This window comes from Delphinapterus leucas, chromosome 12 (genome assembly GCF_059928025.1).
Source record: "Delphinapterus leucas isolate spDelLeu-1000000601 "Yukka" chromosome 12, BTC_Dleu_Yukka2, whole genome shotgun sequence".
Lineage (NCBI taxonomy): Eukaryota > Metazoa > Chordata > Mammalia > Artiodactyla > Monodontidae > Delphinapterus > Delphinapterus leucas.
The window spans coordinates 55,124,174-55,148,787 of NC_143140.1; the positions used below are offsets into that span (position 1 = coordinate 55,124,174).

Below are 24,614 nucleotides of genomic sequence, written 5' to 3' on the forward strand. Positions count from 1 at the left end.
AAGCACCACTGGGTGTTGCTTACACAGCCAGAGTATGGAGAACGTTGAGGGGACCTCAATTTACTGTTTGTGTTCTATCCATTCTCCTCTGCCATACTTGCTCCTTCACCCAGTAACTTCAAATAAAATGTGAACACTTAGACATTCATTTTGATGTTTCAAAAATTAAGAATAAAACTTTGTGATTTCTTGTTGGATTTTAAGTTAGAAGGATGTAAAAATAAATATGACAGGATTATAATCTTTTCAAAATACCAAGCATAGCCTTTCCTTCATCTTCTAATTCAAACCGAAGCGTCTGAAGTTCCTGTTCCATTTCTGTCCGGAAGCCCTCCATTGACTCTCTGTGTGCATCTTTTAATGACTGAAGCTCTGCAGAATGTTTCTGTTGTAAATGATTTTCAAGAGCCTAGAATAAGAGAAACATACTCAAATTATTATGCTAGAATATAGGGAAGGAAATGGAAACAAAATAGAAAAATTACTAAAACTCAGTTATTATTCAAGGAAAACAAGTCTTTTTAATTCATTTTCATGAAAATTAGATATAAATGATCATCATTAGAAAATAAATCAGTAGGTTCACTTCAGTAGAATAATCATCATGAAATCAGGCTGAGTCAATATACAGTGTTTGAACTGGGATACAGACCCTTTACCTAAGGCAGTTTTCAAATAAAGCTGTTTTCTGAAGCTGCTAAGGGACATAAACCACCTAAAATGAATGAATAATTCCTCTGTGTGCACAGACTTAGACTTAGGAAAGAGGTGGGGGAGGGCAGATCAGAAAAGATCTCCTTCTGATCAGGAAAAGAGAGATGAGGGCTTTTCCTACTCCAACCTTAACAAAATTTTTGTAGCTATTTTCTGTAGTCATTCTTTGCTCCTGCATTTGTGAACAGAAGCAAAAGCTGAGAGGAGGCAGCTGGAAAAGTGAACTAAAGCCCTTCATGTGATCAATTTTAAAAGCCTAGCCAGAGAGAACACACTACACGTGGCCAAGACGAAGAGAAGATATATGGCCACAAGAGAAAAAAAACAGAGCTCGGGGTACTTCAAGTTTAGAGTGAACTGTATAGCACTCAGCCAGGAAGGGTTTTCCTTACTATAATCTATAACATGAAAGGTTTCTGAGAAAGATACCACATTCTAACTAGGGCTGTGTTTCTTCAACCACTACTCTAAAATGCTGCTTTTAAAAATTATTTGACTACTTATGTCCTTTCTGAAACGTACAGCGTAAGTCCCTTTGGATACAGGTAAAAATAAAGGACTTCTCGTATAGACATCATGACTCAGGTAAGCTTGGCTAACCTAATGACAGACAATAAAACTGCCAGTTCCGATTTCTTTTGAAAAATGATTACAGTTTTGAAAAGACCGAATGTGTAAAATTAAAGCACTGATGTGAAAGCTTACAAGTTATCACAGTTCACAAATGGAATCCAATGAATAGATTATTTAGTTAATGCGAACAGGTCAAATTTTTAACCAAAGGAACTTCCTTGATTTTCCGGACAAGATCAATAGACTACAACTTATTGTACAGGCCAATGAGTTGTTTTTAAAAGAGTATGACTTTTTTGTTTTAACAATCTTTAAATAACATACCACTTCTTAAAATAGTATCTATACCCAAATAAAGGATTAAAAATGTGTATCTGTAATAACTAAACATGGTGAAAATTACTGTTAGTAACACTTTTTCTATCAAATCTTTATCTTTATCCATAAGGTCCCTAGAAGAAATTGAAAAATACAGTGTTAAGAAGTGAACTAAACCAAAGTTAGTCACACTAAGGCTATGTCAAACTAACCTTTTAACACAGAACTAAATAACGGATATGGGGCGATTCTGGCACATAATTAAACAAATAATGTATCTGTTTAAGTCTTTTTTTAGTGATTTATTTGTATCACTACTTTTCATATAGCTGTTAGGGCTGTATACAGGGAACTATACTATTTTAAAATGTCTCCCATTTCGATTCATTGTGACTTCTGTACATAAGAAAAAGTATGAGGGACAAAAATGTGAGGTTAAAAAATATAAATTCCTTGGGTACGTGTGTCCTTTGTAGATCCAGACTGAAAGAGAAAAATTTAAAATTTGATGAAAGACTATTGTAAGTTCAAGATAGTATTAAGGGATTACAGTGGTTACAACTAAATTTATTTCATCACTGCTAACATATGACAAGCCAGACGGTGTATTAGTTTCATCATGAACTTGGCAATATCATGGGAAACAGAAATAAAATTTGTCTGCTATAGTGTATAATTAGTGTCCGTGTTTAATTACTGTGACCCCCTACAAGAAGTCATAGCCTAGAAAACACAAATAAAGCAATACATAATTTTTTGGAGCAAAAACTGAACTCTTTAAAATTAGAAGGCTAACAATTATTGGGCTGTTGATTACATTTGAACTTATGTCATTTTAAACTTACTCTTTGTTCCTTTTCCTTTTCTTCTTCCATAGTTTGAAATGCAAGGACATGTGCTTCTTGTAAAGATTTATGTCTTTGTTGATGCTGTTCCTCTAATTCTTCAAGCTCTTGTGTAAGTCGTTGTCGTTCTTGTGTAAACTGGACTTGCAGTTGCTGCAAAGAGGTCTGAGACTGGGAAAGCTGCATCTCCAGATTGTGTTTCAGCAAGGAAATCTATGCCACAGAATGGTACACAAAGAAGAATAAATACAAGGCATGTTTCACATATTGCCTATCTAAGGAAAAAAGCATTTCAAAGATACTAACAAAAGCAAAATAATTGCCTTAATAAAATATCCACTTAAAATGTTTTATAATATATCACAGATAACTAATCTTTAGGTATTACCACTTTTATTCTGTTTTCAGTAATTATCCTAAAAATAGACTGTTTTAGTGGTATTACGCTTGTAGACTCTCTAAAGAACACTGCAGCCCACATTTTAAAAATACAACAAATACCTATGCTGCACTGCCACAAAAATTCATGATGTGAAATAAAAACAAAGATAGCTAACGTATTTACTAGGTTATGGTCACTTTACGGAATCACACTCTCTAGTAGGAGAAGTTAAACTGCTTATTTTTGAGGCAGCAAAGTTGAGTAGTTAGGACTGTGGGCTCTGAGTTAAAATTGTAGCTCTGCCACTTGTCACTGTCAATACCTCACCAGGCTGTGTCAGAGGGGAGAGTGGTACTATACACAGTTCACTCAGAATGGCCCCTGCAACGCAGTAAGTGCTCAATGAAAGCTAGCTAAGATTATTTGAGGATTAAAGACCTACTCTTTAAAAGATTTATTAGTTTATAATTTAGAATTCTTATATTAAAAAAGGGTTTTATTTTTGAATTTTGATTTAATTCAAAGGATTTCAAACTTTCAAGCTTTTTAAAAATCACAAACCCCTCACAATCCTCCAGTTACAGCCTTCTAATAATGACAGGTGCTTTTCATTCACTACGGAAAACTGATTTGTCCTTGCTTTTGAAAACAGACAAATCACCCTTAATATGTCCACATTGCTTCTATGTGTTTTAAAATACTTAAATTTAAGTCCATTTTAAAGACTAAAAGCACAAAATACATGCATCTGTACGTGTGTGTGTGTTCATTTACACATTTGTTGAAACCAAATTTTTATTTGATTTATTTCTCTTCTCACATACAGGAAACTATAAACTTGAAACTAGATAACTCAATCATATTCTAGATGTCTGAGACTAAGGGGAACTTAAGGGAACCAGATAAAAAGGTGTCAAATGTGTTCCGTTAAATAACTTAAGATACTGTGTTTATACACAAGTAAAACCGTTTCTGTGGCCAAGAAAGCTAATGGAAAGAGAGAACTTTAAAGTGAGTTTTTGTAAATGAGAAAAGACTTTCTTTCGATTGATGGAAGGCAGATATAGTCAGCCTCACATGTCTCACCAAGGAAGGTACCTGGGAAAGAAAGAGAAAGGGTGGAGAATCACCAGAGATGCAAAATAAGAAAGAAAAGAAAGAAGGAACTGGAAGACAGGAGAGGTCAGAGGTCAGCGGCTGGAAACAGTCACAGACTGTAGTGAGCTTAGGGTGGATAACAGCTGTCTGGAAGGGTTTTGAGCGAAGTTATACATCAGGATTAGTTGTAAAGGTTAGCATGTGCCTTTGTGTAAAGGGTCAAGCACCGGTGAGAAATGATACAACTGACATATGTTCAATCTGTTTTTGTTTTTTTTTTGCGGTATGTGGGCCTCTCACTGTTGTGGCCTCTCCTGTTGCGGAGCACAGGCCCCGGATGCGCAGGCTCAGCGGCCATGGCTCACGGGCCCAGCCGCTCTGCGGCATGTGGCATCTTCCCGGACCGGGGCACGAACCCGTGTCCCCTGCATCGGCAGGGGGACTCTCAACCACTGCGCCACCAGGGAAGCCCTGTTCAGTCTGTTTTAACGTATTTCCAAAGAAGTAAGTTTACCTATTGAAAGTTATATGAATTCTACTTATTAATTTCTACATAAGCCTAAGATTTCAGAGGTTATTTCATATGTTTGGAGTCACGGTGAACTGCAACACTCTGACCCCAGGCAATGCAACTCCCTACACCTCTAAATGGCAGTGGCACTCATGATTTACAGCTCAAATAAACCCTGCAAGTGTGAAAACTGCAGGAGAAAGCAACAGCTAAGCCTTATTTGTGGAGAAGGAGGACCAAAACAAATTATACTATGTGATTTCTTACCATTTTATGCAAAGAAAATCAGGCTGAAATGAATATTAAACACAATCCAGAAAGAAAAAACAAATCATAAAAGGGTAAAAGACAATAAAAACGTTTGTGAACCCTGATGTGTAAAGTGACAGAGCCATTTTCTTCCCAGCTAGGTGGTTCTTGAAATAGAGAAGGCACCTAGCCACTCTCTTCCCAAGCTCAACCCTAATCCCAGACCCAGCACAGGGACCCACATGACTACCTTGTCTCTGGTGACAACTTGTTAGAACACATATGAGAACATTAGGAAAAGACTACTGTTACATGTAGAATAATGACTCATATTGTCAAAGCTATTATCTGGCCACTGGCCACGTGAGGACTAATCTACCCAGTGAATGAACTGCTCACCCCGCCATCTGGCCTGGTACGCATCTGTCTCCACTCAAAGAAAACGGGCATGATTTTCTGATGTGTACACAGGCACTATATGGGCTAGCAGTGGCCCTGGATTCTGTCCTCCAATGAAGTGTGCACTCAGGTTAATAAGAAGCCAATCAGTTCACAGCAGTGTAGCTTATTTTCTGAAATACCTACTTCAAAAGTTCACTGTGTCAAAAAGAGCTCCCACATGTTAATTTGACTCACACTTGAACCATTTAAGGATGAAATTTATCAAGAATTATAACATATTATGAAGTACCACAGTAATATAAGTTATACATTTAAAATCTAAGCACACTTTCCAACCTCTCAAGCTTAAATAAAATACACTTAAATATTTTATATCATAATATACTTTACCTTGAAAGAACTCCAATGTAATATTTTTCATTTTAGGATATATGATTAATCTTTATTATCTATACTCAAGAAAACAGAGTATATGCAAAAAGACATTATCATGCAATTTAGTGTTCAAGTATACTTAGTTTATATATTTTATATTCTTAATTTTGAAAGCACACCAAAATAATATTAAGGCTATCTAAAAATCTTTGGATTCATGCTCAAGACAGTAACATGAATTATAAGCAGGAAGCCTTTATCATGCAATGCAGCATCAAAACTTACTTATTTTGTTCTTTTTACAAATTAATAAATTAGTAGATTGCATCATATTGTCAGCCTTTATTCAGCATGAAAATTACATGGCACTTTAAAGACAGAAATGAGCAAAGCAACGTAAAATGAACGAATGTTTTATAGCTATAACTTAAAACAGCAGAGTTTAGTATACTTTACGGAAATACAAATAATATAAAATTTCATTAATTCAAAATAAAAGAGAACGATAGATTTTGCATTAAATACTTTTGGTAACCTTGATCAATACTTTTATTACAGTATTATATAGAAAGGCATGTGTTGAATAAATGAGAAGAAGTAGTTACTTCAAATTATATTTTCAAATTATGAAGCATATGGTACTAGTTTCTACATTTGTTATAATTTTAAATCTTAAGGCTTTTTATTTTGCTGATCTTAAATAAACCAGAGAATATTTATTTCAGTAAAAATTTTAATCCTAATTTAAAAATTCTAACCACAGCAGTTTAGATATGAATTATATAATATATTCTACTGATCAAGGAGGTACCAGATACTTTCAAACAATTTTAAAAGCCAAACTTCGCTGATAGTGACTGCTGCCTTCTGATCTCTACCATTTAAATTACTACCTTTTTGAAAATAAAGTGTTGTAAAAATTTCAAAAAGACAAAACTAAAAACATATGGATACATTTTTCTGAAGAAGGGAAAGCTTTACCTACTTCCTACAGGGCAGTTTCACAAAGATTCTGTACCTCTACAACGGTGCCTGCAGAAATCCCTCAAAATAGATATTGAAACATCAAATCTGAGGTACTGGATATGATAGGATGTCAACATGAGATATGTCATTAATTACGTACATCCTACGTTTTTGATGCACTGTTGGGTTTTTTCCCCCCTTTAAAAAAAATCACTCTTATTACAGAAATGAAAGAATACAGAAAGTATACAAATTGTTTATCCTCGAAACAAAGCATTTCTTGAGATAGTAAATGTAATCTGTGGTTCTCAAACCTGGCTGTATATCAGAATTATCTCTGTAGATGTTAATAAATGTACTTGCCCAGGCCCTGATCCCTGGATATTCTGATTAAATAGGTCTGGAATTGAGCCCAGGCTACCTAATATATTTTTATTCCTAACTAACAAAGTAATAAGTGTTCATTGTGAAAAATAATTTTTTTAAATTAAGTAGTTTATAAAATGAAAGTGAAAGTCTCCTTCCTTCCCTTTTCCTTGCCAAATTCCAATCCCTAAGGGTAACCAGTTTTACCACTTTGTTATCTCCCCAGACTCTTACGACTTACTTCTCTTTTGATATAATTTCCTGTTTTGCTTTTTTTTTTTACTACATTGTGTGTAAACAGGTGGATGCTTTTCACCATGTGGAGAGTACAGCTGCCATGACATGACAAAATATTGGCTATGTCTTACACACAAAAGTTACTTGGGGTCCCCAGGGCACACCTTAAGAGACCAGTGCTTAATGTCCAAGGTAGCTGGAACAGAGACCCATGGGGCTGCTGATTGGGACAGACATTCCCTATGTCTTACACAGAGAAAGAAACACTACTTCATTTGCGAAACCGTGAGGGAGGGTGTCCAGACCTGCAGGTGTTGCTATGTGATGGAGTGACTTTTCAAACACTCAAGTCTATGTAGCTCCCTTCAAGATGAGTATACTCACGGATTTGCTCAATGATGGTCAATGATTTCTCCATTAGGGAGGCCAACAAGTTTGGTTTTAGAGGTTTGTTTTTCCTTGCACGGTGACATTTCTAGGGTACATAACCCATGACATGTAGGCATGCCCCATTCTTTTCAATGACTACATATAATGCGAATGGCAGGCACTGTTTCTTGCCTCCCCAAATGCCCATCTCCCCCTTTTCCTTTCTTCCCAGTTAGCTGAACTCCTGAGTTTGTTCACGGACTGAATGGAAATCCCTATCTTCAAGATGGTATGCCCCTCTCCCAGCACCAAGGAGTGAATTATGACTGGGATAAGAAAGTCACAGTAATCTAACTCTAAGGTCATATCACTCTGTTTTAGTTAATAAGCTCAAAGGAAGTATGTGGGGAACTTGGGGGGGGAGGGGAAAGACTTTATTTCCTGATAAAAGTAAAAAATGCTTAAGGAGAGTCTCTTGCATTAGCACATGACAGCTGGAGCTGTAGCAGCCATGTTGCAACTATGACATGACAAACTTGAGGTCCAAAAGTTAACACGTTGAGCATGGCAAAGCAGAAGTACAGAAAGTACCTGAGCACTTAATTATCTTGACAGCTTGAGCCACTGTCACCTGGGTATTCTGCTGCTTATAGCCAAAGGTATCCTAATAGACATCATTCCAAAGTATAAATACACTATAATTACTTTAATTCTTACTGATGGAAATTCAGATCATCTCATCTGGTTTTGCTATTATAAACATTGCACCAAACCCACCCCCAAAATAACCCACAAATGGTCTAAATGCACACACATATGAGTCTATCAGAAGGCTGTACATAACTCTCTTTTAGTTTCATAGATGAATTTAATGCACAGTCACAGTCAAGAACCACTCTCCCCGAATTCATAAAATGAAAGACTCTGGCTGGTTCTTTAATGATAATCTTAAAGCAATGTCTAGAGAAGTCTTTGAAGCCCTGGCCTTTTACTTGTCCTCCGCTCTCCGTTCATTTTATGAGATCAAGGAGGAAAACAAAATATTTTCCTCAAGTAGTATTACCTATGGTTTTTTCTTCCTGTAGTTTTGATCAATTTATCAAGATATTGGTGAACTGTTTATCTTGTGCTTCTGTGTGTTTTTGAAGAAGGCTGTTCCATAAATCATGATTTTTCAAAAATGATTTGCTTTTTAGGGTAGAGCTTTTGTGTGAGAGGGTTCATTCATTTTTGTGAAAACAAGAAAATTTGTAAGAAAAAGCAATTTGAAAAATAGGATGTATAAATATAATTTCGCTTTTCAGTAAGTTATAGGTATGGAGTTGTGTTGAGCCAGAACACTTATTAAAATTGACAAGAAAGGCCAACACAAATTACTAGAAAGTCTAAACCACGTGATATTAATATTCAGTGCAATACTTTCAAATATATGAAGCAACATTAAAAACTGCTACCATAGGCTTAGTAGAGGACAGTAAGGCTAATTTACTACTATGTCAACAACTTACATAAATGCTCATGTAAAATGTTTGAAGGTGTCTGAATATTTTAATTCTTTCTATGCTTTTTCCTTTTTTAACCTCTAATTTGCTATTTTTGGAGAGTCTAGCTAAGAAAAGTAAACTTAAGCTTCTGGAATTATGACCATCCTGAAAAATTCTGAATTGTTCATAATTTTTTTGGTATTTTCTAAGATCTATAAACTGAGTTGATTAAGAACCACAGTAATGCCTAATTAATGTCCTCAAGATATTTCTGGAATATGTTTCTAATCATCCTCTCAGTTGAAAAAAATTATAAAGCTTTTATAAAGAACAGAGGAATCAACAATCACTTGTTTTTTTTAGAACAAGACAGCATATAGTGGGAAACTTCTTCCATGGAAGGCTGGCTGAGGACGGTGTGTGGAGCGGGTGGGTAGATCTCACCCTGCTGAATGACACTGACAAGGTCACATCTTGTTTGGTTGATGACTGAGTGATGAGTTCATCCTCAATGACTACGATGTTACAAAAGAGAATTAATGAATGGGGATGTCAGTGTGTTAACAAACCCCTTTTACTTATTTTGTAGGAGATGAGTCAACGCATTCTCATTTCAATTACTAATAGATTCAACTTCAGTAAGGTGGTTTTCATTTTAATGAACACCTTTTCATTTATAACTATTTAGGAAGAAGTGACTATGTCGTTGCAAGTATTCTGAAGTACAATTCAACTAATTTTTGACAATACTCATATCTTATTCGGGTTCGTATTTCTATCCCAATCAGCACATATGTCAAAAAGTCTGGATTAATATAGCAATCATGCCCAAATTCTTACTATGTTCTATGTGACTGTTTAAAAAAATTTCTAAATGTAGCCTTATTTCACCAACATTGAGATAAATATCTTTATTGCTTACTTTAAAATATATTAAAGAAGCTGGCTTTAAATGTATTCATGTATTTCTAATTTTTACATAGACAGTAAAGTTGAATCTAAAGAGTAGATAAAATTTTTCTTGCATAGTAGAAAGAAATTAGAAAGGTATGAGAACATAGTTTTGAAGTTATCAAAATTTCACAGGCTATCTCTAGACTCAAGACCTGGTTCCTCTAGGTCAGGAATTGGCACATTACAGTCTGTTTCTGTAGATTAACGGATTCATTCACATATTGCCTGTGGCTGCTTTCACACAGTAGCAGAATCCCGTAGCTGCCACAGAAACTGCATGACCCACAGAGCCAGAAATATTTACCGTCTGGCCCTTGGCAGAAGAGGCTGGCTGCCCTCTGCCCTGGGATATCAAGAAAAATATTCAAAGATGCTTACTTAGCTCTCTGTTAACTTATTTTATTTTGTTTTTGTTTTTTTTTTTTTTTTTTTTTCGGTACGCGGGCCTCTCACTGTTGTGGCCTCTCCCGTTGTGGAGCACAGGCCCCGGACGCGCAGGCTCAGCAGCCATTGCTCACGGGCCCAGCCGCTCCGCGGCATGTGGGATCCTCCCGGACTGGGGCACGAACCCGCGTCTCCTGCATCAGCAGGCGGACTCTCAACCACTGCGCCACCAGGGAAGCCCATGTTAACTTATTTTAAAAAAACAAGTTGGGTATGGGTTTGATGTGAAAATAAATCTCATTTTCTCTCTTCACGTGTAAAGATAAAAAATTTTAATGTGTTTAAATGGAATATAACTTTGAAGCTTAATTTCTGCACATTTTAGTGTACATAAGTAGAAGAATAGCTTTGCCAATTCTTAGGAAAGGGATTTACTCCATTTGCTTTAAATCTTTTAGTAATTTTAACATTAAAATGTAAAATATGTTCTAAATCTATGAACCTGCACAACTATCTAACACTCTAAGAAGTCAATTGATGCTACTTTTTCAAAAAATAAACTAGTTTAACAAAAGAAGAAATACATTTATTTCCATTTTTATGAGAGGCAACAACTTAACAGTTTTTCAAAAATATTACTATATCTTTCAAAGTAAACATTAAAATAATGAAGTTTACGTGTGAGAGGTAAAATCTTGCTTGGCTTTAAAGTAAAATACATGCTTATCAATACAATGTGGTAGATGTATGCACATACACAAACGCATGCCTGAAAGTTAGAAGCTTTTGTTACCCACATACAAAACATATCTTACTGAATGCCAAAAAGTGTATTTTTTAAAATCATAAGTTAAAGCGGTGATGACGTTTATGCAAAACCAAAAGTGCAACATGCCCTTATGTACAAATTGTAAGTGCCGCTCACTTACATTGTTGATAGATTTATGCAAAGCTTCACCCAGAGAGTGCCTCTATGAAAAAGATCACAGGAATAAAGGGAAACATTCAGAAATCAACTGAGTGAAAGAAAGAAGAATAAAAAGGGAGAGTAACATACAGAACATTAATTACAATATGCTCAAGAAAAAAATAAGTTGAAAACAGTTCTGAGAAAGAAATCAGACAAAAAGAAATTTACAACATAGAGTCTAAATTATTTATAGTCCCTTAGAACAGTGTCTGATGCTTGTGGGCTGGCAGACTTACCTATGCAAGAGACCAAAGGCTAGTACAAGTAAACCAGAGGTCAGTTTAAAAGATAATGGTTACTGAAGCACCTAGAAGGAAGATTACTGTTCTAAATGCCTCCCAGAAATCTGCAATATAATGCTTCAAAGCATTCCACTCAGCACTGGGGTAGGTTTTAGAAGGATTTCTCTTACGAGAAATGAGCAAATGAGAACTGAGACACTAACTTGACTGACCACATAATTTGGGGGCCAGAAATAAATATGGATAATCATTGAAAATGTAAAGATTTGATAATAATCAGGTTTTATACTCAGGGGAAAGGAAGAAGAGATGCCTTCATATCTTCTCAACCCTATTCTCTAGGATATATTTGGTAAAATTATGTATGATCTAGGTTCATTTTTAAGAAGTTCACTGGAATTCTGAGTGACAAACCATTGGAAAAACACACACTCTCCCTCCCCCAAATGTGGGGAAAATGTGATTTCATTTTCAATTGCCTCACTTTTGTGCCTTCCAAGGATACAAAATAGTATTTTAAATTTATATTATTAATATAACTAGAAAAGTTCCTATAAAATGGTTTTTACTTTGGACACTAATCAAATTTTCAGACAAAACATAATTTTCTTTTTTTCCTCATAATGTGAATATCCCTTGGTGTGTCATAAACTAAAGCTAGCTTTTATTTGGTAAACAATTTTTTACCAATAAATTAAGACTAATACAAAATATAGTTTAGGATATAGTTCACAGAGTTGAAAAAATAAGTTGAGAAAAATGATTAACTTTCTATTTGATTACACCATAACTTCTTAAACACTCATACTTTTAAATAAATTAGTTTGTTAATTTTATTCTTTATGCTTTCTCATACTCATAATATGCTTTATATACTAATGAGACACAACTTCTCCAGACTTCACAAAACTTATGAAAATCTGAGGGATTTTTAGTTGTAGTTTTTTTTTTTTTTACCTCTTTGTATTTCTCTGAATTGATGTTCTGGCATTAGAAGTTAACGTAAAATGTATGGCATTTACTTATGAAGTAGATTTTTTCACTCTTTAAGGTATCATCAGACAAAAATATATATGTTATTTAGGATTCCTGAACTAACTGATAAATTAGACCAATATGAAAGATCAGAGGTTCTTCTGTAGGAATTCTAGATTTTAGATTTTATTTGAGAGTATATTTGAACATTTGGAATCTAAACTCATATGGTCACTAACTCTGTCAACATACTGTTGGCAGGCCATGGAAATATCTAAGCCAAAGGCATGGTCGCTAAGCTGTGCCCTGGGGTGACTTACACCACAGACCTGGCAACAGCAATTAGAAAAGGCACAACAGTGGTGCTGGGTCACAGTGCCCTTATTGATGAGTACATAAACGAAGTAAGATTTATTCTTTTGTTTAAAAATTTTTTATTAGAGTACTATTATATTCCAGGAAGTACAGAGTGATATAGAGAACTGAATAAGATAGTAAAACAAACATACACAAAAAATAAGAAAAAGTTCATGGTAAATATTATGACAAAAAAAGGTTGATGTGACAGGAAATGACTAGAGGTGATACTGGGTTAATGGTAAGAAAAGATCTTTTGAAAAACGTGACATTTAAAATGGCATGATCCGATTTACATCATAAAAGATTACTTCAAGTTTGTGGAAAAAAGTGAAATTGGGGAGGCTAGATAGAAGGCTGTTATATGGTGTCTTGGACTAGTGTTTTCTAAGGCAGGTGGAAGCAGGTGGCGCTGGGAGGTGGAATAAACAGGATTGACATTTACATGAGAGAGAAAGGAAAGAGGGAAAGCAAGGATGACTCCTCATCCTTTGAGCAAAAAGCAGTGCCAAGAAGCAAAGATGATGGGATGGAGATTGAGAATCAATACTTTTGAGTCAGACATGCTAAGCCTGAGATGCCTATTAGACAACCAAGTGACTGAATTTAGGTGAAGATATCAAGGCTGGAGATTTAACTTTGGAAGTCACTGACATACAGATGGTGTTTAAACCACAAAACTGGATGAGATCCCCCAAGTAAATGTTTGCTTGAAAGAATATCGGATGTACTAAAAATATGTATGCAAAAATATTATTTGGCAATATTCTATATGAGCAAGATCCGTGCTAATAAAAATCAATGCCCTATATAATAGTCAATTTGTTTTAAAGCATCTTAAGCTACTTGTTAGTTTTTGAGATGAGTGAAAAGGGCCTCAAGAGGTCCTCTTCAGCTCATTGAAAGCACTTGGACACTTCAGCATAGAAGGCTTACTAATGTGTTTCAGCATTTCTAGTCTTGAAGGACGAATATAATAAGACTTTCAGCTAAGTGAGGAAGAAAACTGAAAATAACTAAAAATTGCTGCACTTAATTAGAAATTTACAGCTTTGTACCTAAGAAACTATGCTCTTAGAAGTAATTTCATTGTTTTAAACCTCAGTTTATTCATTTAGAAAATAGCACAAGGTTTTTTACATGTTTGTAGTTTGCAATCATATTGGTATATAACTACTGAAACCCACTGAATTACAAGCTTTTAGAGGACCCTGCCTTGTTCATATTTTGTATCCAAAATGCCAGACTTGGTACCTGGCAAAAAGTGGTCAATAAACGTTTACTAAAAAACTAAATGAATGACATGGACTTTTATTATTGAGTTAGTTCTTACTACTCTACCTTTTCCCCTTCCCCACAGTAACATAAGCAGTAATGAAAAACTTCTAGATAACGAAAAAGGAAGAAATTATTTAGAAAAAATATGTATATCTTGCATAAATCCTGTTGACAAAAGCCAACAGAATCTAAGACTTAGAAATGTAACCCTTCAGAGAAATGAACTAATGAGTATACTAAATATTTGTTCAGAAAATATTAATCTGAACAAAGACAGACTGCCAAGAGGGAAGCAACATACGCTGAATGGCACCTATCTTGCCCTGCTCTATTTTGTTCCCCATACTGCAGTCAGAGTTTTGAAATTTCAATATTTGAATGCGTCACGCTCCTGATTAAAACCTTTCAGTAGCTCCTCATTGCCCTTTAAAGTCTCAACAAGGCAAACAAGATCTGACCCTGCCTACCTCTACCACCTTCCTAGCTCTCTATTCCCCAGAACAAAGGTATTTGGGGGCAGGCTGAGGGCCTCCGCACGTTACTTCCCCCTCTCCCCAGATTGCTGTTCTCCTTCCCCTCTTGGCCTGACTATTGCTTCTCTTTCAGGTCTCAGGTAAAGGATCCCCCACTCAGAGAAGCCTTCCCCAAGTTCCCAGACTATGGTAGGTCCTCATGGTACATAGACTTGTGTCCCATGGTTGTAATGAATTAATGTGTCACACTGTTATTTCTATTTGCCTTCTTTTCTAGATTACAAGCAATGAGAAGGCAGAGATCATTACAACCCCATCACTGGTCTGACACAGTGCATGGCATATCAGAAGCACTGAATTTTTGACATATGTCAAAATGTCATCAAATGCCAATATATAGAATAAAATTTTCATTCCTAACAAAAGAAATGTCATTTGTTAAATTTCTAAATTCCTTGAAGCAATATCTACACTAATCTTATGTTGCAATTCAAGTAAAGTATGTTAGATCTTAATAAAATGTTCCAAAATTAAATACTTAATATACAATACTGTAATTTCTTAAATTATATAAAGCTTTTTCTAATATTAATTTCAAATATACTAATATCTAGAGAAAAGCAACCAATAAACCTAAGATTAGAAGTAGGAATCACAACTTTAATAATTCTCCTGAAGCAAAAAATAGAAGAAAAAGTCATGAACAACCATTTAATGTTTTAACTAAGTTAGTAATAACTGGCTTTTAAATGAAATTAAGGTAGAGAAAAGCTAATATGTTAGGTAATCTTAACACTTCTCAGAGACTACGTCTTTAAATAATTTTATAATCATACATCCATTAAACGCCTTCATATCCAAAATATTTTAATTCTTTTTAGTATCTTGCCATAGGAAATAGAGATAGATTAAATTGATTTATTACTACAGTGCCACCTAGAAGTTCTTAAGTATTTCTCAGGTGTGTTCTGGGCCCTAGTACCCCTGAAGGCACAAACTGTTCTGCATTTCATCACAGTCCTACTATAGTATTTTGCAGAACAGATACACACACACACACACACACACACTCAGTACACATTAAAACTACCCAGTATTTTAACATCTCTTTTAAAGTTAGGTATAGATATCATAGTTTCATCTCTTCACTCTCTTCTCCTAAAGATGTCAATATAAAAACTGGATAGGCTTAAATTTGCAAAAGGGAGTTTTTGGCAGGGAAAAGAAAATTAAATATTTTTAGATTTGCAAATTAATTCAGAAAGCAATTTAGTACTATTTATTTTAGAAGGAAAAAAAGCATAAAAATAACATAGGTCTGATAAAAGAGGATATAACATAGTTGAAGTAAGAATGTCATTAATTTTTTTGACTGAAGAAAAATTTTAAACTTCCGTATTTACTACGGAAAACATTGCAAATTAACTTTGAATCCAGGAACTGAAGTAGGAAGAATGACGTATAATGGATGTTGGTTGGTTTCTGGTAGACCTTAATTCCATTCCACATTTTCTGAGAAAGCAAAATTGAGCCATGCCTGCTATTCCCACTCTCTGTTCTAGCTGGCTTTTCTCTTTTCTCCATGTTATTTCCCTTCGTCTTCCTGCTGCTGCTTCTTTTGACTTCCCTCTTCCTTACCCAAGTTCTCTCTTTTCCCAGGGTTCAGGCTGGATCTCTGATGCTTCTTTTACATAGTTCCTGCCCTCCTAATTTCTTGGGAGAGGATTCTGAACCTTCAGGGTCAGCTTCACTGATCTCCTGGCACTGCTTAGGGCTTCTGTCAAGGTCATGGTTCGAATTAGCTGAGAAGAGATGATTATTCCAAGTCCTTTTCTATTCCTTCTACCTCAGAATCTGCTTGCAGCTCTTCTTCCATTAAAAGGTAGTACTGTTACTCATTTAAAATGGGCATAAAACTGATGAAAATATAATCTTTTTTCAATAGACAGAAATATGATTTCTAAAGAGAGAGAATTCCTTTCTTCCTAACATAAAACTTCTTAAAGAGTTAAGAGAGAGAGCCAGCAGAATGAGTCCTGAGCTTATAGTGCCAAATTTGCTCAAAATTTTGCGTTCTAAATAGTCTAGTCCAGTGCTAATAGAATTATAATTCAGAGCCACATATGTAATTTTAATTTTTTAGCAGCCATATTAAAAAGAAAGTAAAATTATTTTTAGGCATATATGTAACCCAATATATCCCAAACACTAGCATCTCAACATGAAATTATATAAAAAGTACTAGTGGGACATTCCATATTCTCTTTTTATACTAAAATTTTGAAACCCGGTATAAATTTTACACTGACATCTGAATTTGGATGAAGTTCATTTCAAGTGCTGAACAGTCATAGGTGGGCTGTCACTACCATTTTAGACAGCACTAGTCTAGAAACCAGAAAGCGGTCTGCAACAGCCTTAAGAAACTGGCTTTTCAGTCACTCTTGATCAAGAGCATTGATTTTAATGCTCTGTTTCTTATTCATGTCATTGTTCTTTCCTACTGAGTGTGACAAATGCCAAAATACCCTGGGATTGTAGAATCAATGCGTCTAAAACCACACTCACCACCTCAGCCCCCTTCCGTGAAGTGGTCTGTCGTGACCTCCCTGTCTCAGACGATGGTCTTCTTTTCGTTATCCTGGTTTCAAATCCTGGGTCAGTTTTAACATTTCCTTCTCCTTTACCAAAGTACTCCATCAAATTACATGATTTGTTCCTTTACAGTTTTCCTGGTAATTCTCAGTGAAATCAACTTAACTCACGTCCTATTTGGGTAGAATTATTTGTACTTCATATACGTGACAACCTCCTCTTTGGATGCCGTGCCTCAGTTTTTCTTTGTTCAGCAACTACTGAGGGCTTACTACATGCCAGGCACAGTTTAAGCTGCCGGGGATGCAGCAGTGAACGGTACAGATAAAGACCAGCTCTCATGGAGCTACATTCTAACAGGGAAGGGAAGCAATATGATGCTACGTGGTAACAAATGTTCTGAAGAAACACAAAGCAGAAGAAGAAGACAGAGAGTGACAGCGGGTGCTATTTAAAGTGGTCAAGGAAGATCTTTCTGAGGAGTTAAGATCCGAGCAGAGAATTGAACAAATTGAGGAACAAGCCACGTAGATCTGGGGAAAGAGGATTCCGTTTGGAGGGACTGGCAGATGCAGAGGCCCTGAGATGGATTAAGCTTGGTGTGTGTGGTCCAGAAACTCCAAGTAGTTCAGTATGACTGTAAGAAAGGAAGGGAGAAAGTGGCAGAAGATGACACTGGCAATGCAGCCAGAGGCCAAATCACAAGGTCCGAATCACGAGGCTACTGCAGGCCATGATAAGAGTGTGGAGTGTGTTCTAAACGCGACGCGAAGCCACTGGTGGATTTGAAGCAGAAGAATAACTTCATCCAACTTAATTTTTTTTTTTTTTTTGCGGTATGCGGGCCTCTCCCTGTTGTGGCCTCTCCCGTTGCGGAGCACAGGCTCCGGACGCGCAGGCTCAGCGGCCATGGCTCACGGGCCCAGCTGCTCCGCGGCATGTGGGATCCTCCCGGACCGGGGCATGAACCCGTGTCCCCTGCATCGGCAGGCGGACTCTCAACCACTGCGCCACCAGGGAAGCCCCAACTTAAAATGGCCGGATGGAAAGCAATTTGTAGGTAGGTAAGAGGAGAAGCAGGGAGACCAAATGTAGGTTCCAGGTGCGGTGCAGAAGAGAACTGCATATGGCTTGGCCTGGGCTAGTAGTGCAGGAAGTGGTGAGACACGGGCAAATCTGGGCTTACTTACTCTGAAGGTAGACAGCAGGAAGTGCTGACAGGCTGGCTGTTCGGTGTGAGAGAGGAGGCTGAGCAGTGAGGAACGGCAGGGGTCTAGGAGGGGCGGGCTGCCTTAGGCTGGCATGGCAGAGGGGTGCATGGCACGCATTCAAGAGGTCTGCTTCAGACACTTTAACTTAGGGATTTATATCGAGATGTCTCCATTTCATCTTCACTTCAACATCACAGCCATATTAAGCTAACATAAAAATTTCAGCATGTTATTCCTCTGTCCAAAAACCTTTGATAGAATCTCACAGCTTATTGCGCGAACTTTGAACTCCCAAGCCTAGAAGTCAAAGTTTTTCACAATGATCTCTCTCCCCAACTGTCCTCTTATTTTTCTGTATTCCTCACAGTGCCTGGGAAATAAGAGTATATTCAATTAAATGTTTGGTGAATGAATAAAAATATTTGTGTTCATCCTTCACCTTATTCAGGAGTCACACTAAAGCTGACCTCCTCAATGAACTCTTTCCCAATCGCACTGGTTATACTACTCTTTCTCTACTCTTTTCTCCTACCCAGCAGTATGTTGGTAAATGTTTAACAGCTCTCTGAAAAACAAAGCCCTCATCTGTAGCATGTGCTGTATCTGTGATGTAAACACTCCCACCATGGATGACTGCAAGCCACTGCCGTGATGACCCTGAATATGAAGCTGAGAAGGTATGTGCATGACAAGCTTGGTGAGCTGGTAGAGCTGCTGCAACATTGCTCCTACAGTACGAACTGTCCAGACCATTTATAAAGTTACTTACTACACAGTGACTTTTACTGTAGGTATCTGTATACAAATCTTTCCCCTATTACACTGTAAATATGTGGAGAGTAAAAATTGTGTTATATACATCACTAAAACCAGCTAAATGACCTTGGGGCCTCAAAGTTCAAAATGGAAAGTCACACATGAACTACAAAATTCCATAATTTTATGCCTGAATGATCCGTGTGTCTCTCAAATTTCTCAGTCCACTGATCTGAATGAGGGCATTGGAATATGAAGTCATATTGCTTCCAAAATTAAATCTGCCTTGAAAAAGGTGAAATAAAGAAATAAATGATGACAGTTTAGGATCACAAATAGAAAATACGATCACAGGGGAAACTATATAATCGCTTTGCTTTAGACTGAGTTGAAAAATAACAATGTGGTTCTTTTGCTTTCAAGGAATTCAAATGTACGCACTGATCAGCCCAGGAAGCATAATTAGTTTTCCACTAAAGTGTAATCACTGAATAGAAAAAAAAGAACACAATGAAATATTAAAAGAAAACTAAAAGATATAAAATTAGGCTCTGATTGGTCCGCCTGCCGATGCAGGGGATACGGGTTCGTGCCCCGGCCCGGGAAGATACCACATACCGCGGAGCGGCTGGGCCCGTGAGCCATGGCCGCTGAGCCTGCGCGTCCAGAGCCTGTGTTCTGCAGCGGGAGAGGCCACAGCAGTGAGAGGCCCGCGTACGGCCAAAAAAAAAAAAAAAAAGGCTCTGATTGGAGCACAGAATGAAAATAATAGCTTTTGGAACTTTTCATAAAGTAAAAAACATCTGATTAAAGAAAAATGAAATTCTTATGCTTTTCTATGCCCATTTTTCTGATACGTAGGCTATGAGGGTTAGTTTAAATCAAATTTAACTCTCAAGAGTTTAAATTCATGTGAAAGACAAATTCTTCTTTGCTCTAAGTAGGATGAAATACATGTAAGCTAAGGCACAAAAGTTAGACTTGTGTTCAGTTCACTCAGAAATAATTAAAATACATGAAAATGCAGATCTTCTGATACCTTTCATAACATACGCTTCTGCCTAGGCCCTGGCTGTTTCCTATTCTATTCGCTACTCTTACTTCCTTAATGTCATGAGCCCCAAGCCAGGTCTGTTTTCCCTAAGTGCGGAGGGGTGCAGGCTGTGCTGGGTGAATAGAGTGGAGTGGCTGTAGCACTCAGGGTCGGGGGTGGAAGGTTTGAGGAGCTGGGCTGAGCAGGAGTCAGGCAAGTGGAAAGTGGTGGAGCAGGTGTCAGAGCACAGCCTCTAGGAAACTATCAGAAAGAATCAAGAGAACAAGATCCAAAGGGCCAGGAAGGGTCTTCTTTCCAAAACAAAGTTCCATTAAAAGATTGCTGGCTTGCGGGGCTTCCCTGGTGGCGCAGTGGTTGAGGGTCCGCCTGCTGATGCAGGGGACACGGGTTCATGCCCCGGTCCGGGAAGATCCCACATGCCGCGGAGCGGCTAGGCCCACGAGCTATGGCCGCTGAGCCTGCGCGTCCGGAGCCTGTGCCCCGCAACGGGAGAGGCCACAACAGTGAGAGGCCCGCATACCGAAAAAAAAAAAGATTGCTGGCTTGCTAGAACCGCTGTCATCTCATACGTCTACAAAGAGTGAAACCTCTAACATAATACCCACTTTCACTTCAACGTGAAATCCTTTGTTTAGTTGTTTTCTTAACTTTCCTCAGGTAGACAATCCTGGATGCAACAGCTATTTTCCAGCTTATCTACGGTAATGTGTGTGGCCTATATATTTTAGAAGTGGCGAGAAAGGAAGCTACTGTAATTTTGGAAATGGCCTGATGGCCTGAAGCAGCACAGAGCAGTTTTACCTTTGGAGGCAATTAATTCTTGGTTATCTTGATATTTATGGTTAATCTGCTTTGAAAACTGATTTAAAAATTCTTTCTATCAAGCTAGTAAAAATTGGAGCCACATGTAGTAAAGTATTTTATGATGCACAGACCTCGAACAAGATGCAAAGCATTATGTCCTCTCGGGAATGAACAATGTAGACGAGGTATCAAAAAAAAAAAAAAAAAAAAAAAGACAAGACAAGAAAAGAATATCAGAGAAGCATGGATGAAATCTGACAATTTAATATAAGGAAGAGTAAATGAATAATGAATAAAATAATTTGATAGAAAACAGGTGGGAGAAGTGGTGGGCCCTCTTTACATTGCCAAATCTAGCCAGAAAATGTCTATGTCAATACTTCCTGATTGAAAAACAAGGAGGACTTTTAAGGATGTTTTCCATTTTTATCATGTAGTTGAATTATATGATAAAATTAAATCTTCCAGAGTACAGAACATCATAGAGGAGTAGTACCACTCTACCCAGTAAAACTTGTCCTTCTAGATCACGAAGTAGAAATGTAATGTAAGTATACAGAAGGTAACTAATAAGCAATGCTAACATGCTGACCAACTTCTAATGAGAGTTGTTGTTTTCTTATTTTTGTTTCAAAGGTTTCAGATTTATTTATTCACAAAAGCTCATAAATATTCATGTAGGTATACTCCCTTTCCAGAGTAACATTATAAGTTATTATGAAATACCAGTCACGAATTGGCAGGCTCAAAGTACTCTTGAAAGACACTGCACGTATGTACCTATGTAATAAATAATTTTACAAAAAGCTTGCCCTGTTTATTTTGAAATTCATCATGATCACAATAGAAAGATAATAGTGGATTTCTGGCACTAAATTGCTGAGCTGCTTCTTGTCCAAGTTCTGCACTTGCTTATCAAGTGGTGACTCATGCAGTCAGTCCTATTTAATTACTGGCTTTGCAGGAGACTGTTAAGAATTCATAAATTTAGAAGTTGTGTAAATGAGTGAAAATGTGCAAATTCTTTTAATTATAGTGATAAATGTTCTGGAAATAACAAGCCTGACATAAGAAGATAGATTTAGAAAACCACCTTTCCTTTATGTCATTTTGAAGCATAAGAGGCAACTTCCTGTTGGTGAGAAAGTAAATTACTCACTTCTGGTAAGTGGTTTTAGGAAATCAGAATAACATCTAATAAATTTTACCTTCCACTGCCCAAATGGTATCTAATGGCTTGGAAAAAGATGTTATACTTTCAAATAATAAAAGTTTTCCATTTAAAATCTTTAATGCATTCATTTCAAATATTAAACCAAAAAACTGTAAGTGCTTCTCAGTATTTAGGACTGCAGATGTAACACAATTATTTAGCACACGGTTTCATAAGTTTATGTCTCCTTGATTTTATACATTTAAAAAATTTTAAGTTTGCCTTATGAAAAATGACAAAATACAATGAATTAATAACATACAATGTTTTATATTTCTGTAGCTAGAGAATGTCAAAGAAAATGAACCTCCATAATCTACAGACTATTAATTACCTGGTTTAAGAGATCTTCTACTTTTTTCTGCCATGAATCCCTGGCTGCATTTTTCTCTCGCTCTTTCAACTGCAAAAGTTGAGACATCGCTGACTTTTTATCCTCTTCATGTTGAAGCCTTAACTCTTCGCGTAGCTTAGAACACTCTTGTCTAAAATAGAACAAATGCACTTAATTTGTGAAGAGAATTATTCCTCTCAATAACTGCAGTATAGTTGCTTGCAGGTTTTCTAAGCATTTAATTAATCCTCCTCAAAAGCCAACTCAGAATAAGAGGTGATTATTTCATAGTTAAGGACCATAAAGTAAATTGGTAATTTATCCAAGATCATTTATTTATCAAATTATTAACAGCAGAATAGGTACTAGAGCAATAAGTCCTCTGACTTCAGGTGAGTACTCTTCCTATGTTATAGTCCAGGAAATGAAATAAAAAGTAATCTATGCTTAAGCAGAAAAAGAGAATTCCAATTTCTCTGCAATTAATCATGGGAAAAATTCATTAAAAATGCTGCTACTACAGCTTCAACAGTGAGACAGTATAAGCCATATGACAGAAAACCATTTTCTGCACGTCTGTATAGATAAGATTACATTACTGAGTAAAGAATGTACCTAAGGTTTTCAGTCCATTTTATCTCTAAGTCATGGGCCATTTTGTCCACTCTCAGTTTCTCCTCTTCTTTCATGGCAGCAAGTGTTTCTTCATGCTGTTGCCTTTCTTGTTCTAGCTCACTCTGAAGAATAAAAACTTTTCAATGAAGACTAGTCTTCAAAAGCAAAGTCACTGTTGCTTATTTCAAATAACAGAGTGCTTGCATTATAACTTTTAAATTCTACAGCACAATAATTGATAGTGCTATCTATGACAATTACTTGAGATTTTCTGACAATAAAATCATGGTACCCATTTAATATTTTAAATGTCCTTGTGCAAACTATATTTTATTAAGGCTTATAAGTTTGCAAATTATTTTAATAAAGTCAGCATTAAATGAATAATCTTAAATTTTCCATATCATAGGTATCAAAGAATTCAATTATCTTCACCTGTACACACATTACATAGGCAGATACACTGTTAAAATTCATTCCCATTCATATCAAAAGTATGCTATCTACAAAGCTTAAGCATTATCGTTGTATCTCACTGACGTGATTAAAATAATCAAGAGAAATTTAGGCTTCTATTTTCATCCTGTAACTTCAAACCAGTGGTCCATGGGTTTAGTGTTATTATGATATATATGAAGTCTCTGTAGAGTAGCATAAATCAAGTGGTTTTCTGGAGCTTGGGGCTGGATATGACCTGTTCGGACAACACTGGCAACCATCGATCCCTGCCAGCAGTGTAGCTGCTCTTAGGGTACAATGGAAAAGGAAGAGATGATGGTCCATCCTTCTGTTAACACAATGACCCTTTCTGGATCACCCACTTGCCAGTAGCACATTGCAGCATTGTTGAGGGGCATATGCAGATTGATGGGAAAGTAGCAAGTCAGTGCTGAAATTGTTGACCTGGCTAGTAAGCAGTAAGTATTGAAACCTGAGTTCAGCCATCTTAGCCAACTGTCATTTTCACTAAGTACTCTGCCTCTAAGAATTATTTTTTTCCACCAAAGACAGTGTTGAATGGAGTAGAATTTCTCAAAGAGTATTTCTTTTACTGAATGCAAAGCACTTTATTAGACATTATTGGGGTGGGAAAAGAAGAAAACACTTGCTCTTAAGAAGCTTTACTCAAAGTTATGGTAAACTGTGATGCAGCACCTTATACTTTCTCAATTAAATTTGTCCAGCAGAACAGAAAATGAACAGTTGATAAGGTTTTGCTTAAGTTTTTTATTATGTTCTACTATTTGATAGAAGAACAATGTAAATATGAGCAAGGAACTTCAAGAAATGAAACTGAATCCAATTCTAAGCGAAAAAAATAAAATTTGAAGGCAACATGTACTGAGTGCTTACTATCTTGCTAAGCGCTGTGCTGTAATGGTTTACCTCGGTCAGTTATGACAACAGCAGTGTGACGTGCATTATCATCATCCCCCGCCTCTCCTGCATTGTGTGGATGAAGAAATTAAGACGGAGAAAAAGTAACTTGCCCAAAGTTACACACTAAGTG

At 36.5% G+C, this 24,614-nt stretch overlaps 1 protein-coding gene across 1 annotated transcript in view; it reads right to left on the reverse strand.

The window, feature by feature from the left end:
- FAM184A (family with sequence similarity 184 member A) overlaps positions 1-24,614 on the reverse strand; it is a 65,820-nt gene that overhangs the window by 19,616 nt on the left and 21,590 nt on the right. The window contains exons 7-10 of the mRNA XM_022555380.2: positions 23,105-23,226; positions 22,490-22,640; positions 2,451-2,663; positions 256-409 (exon numbers count right to left, since the gene is read on the reverse strand). Of these exons, the coding sequence (XP_022411088.2) occupies positions 256-409; positions 2,451-2,663; positions 22,490-22,640; positions 23,105-23,226 (640 nt within the window). The remainder of the gene's footprint in view (positions 1-255; positions 410-2,450; positions 2,664-22,489; positions 22,641-23,104; positions 23,227-24,614) is intronic.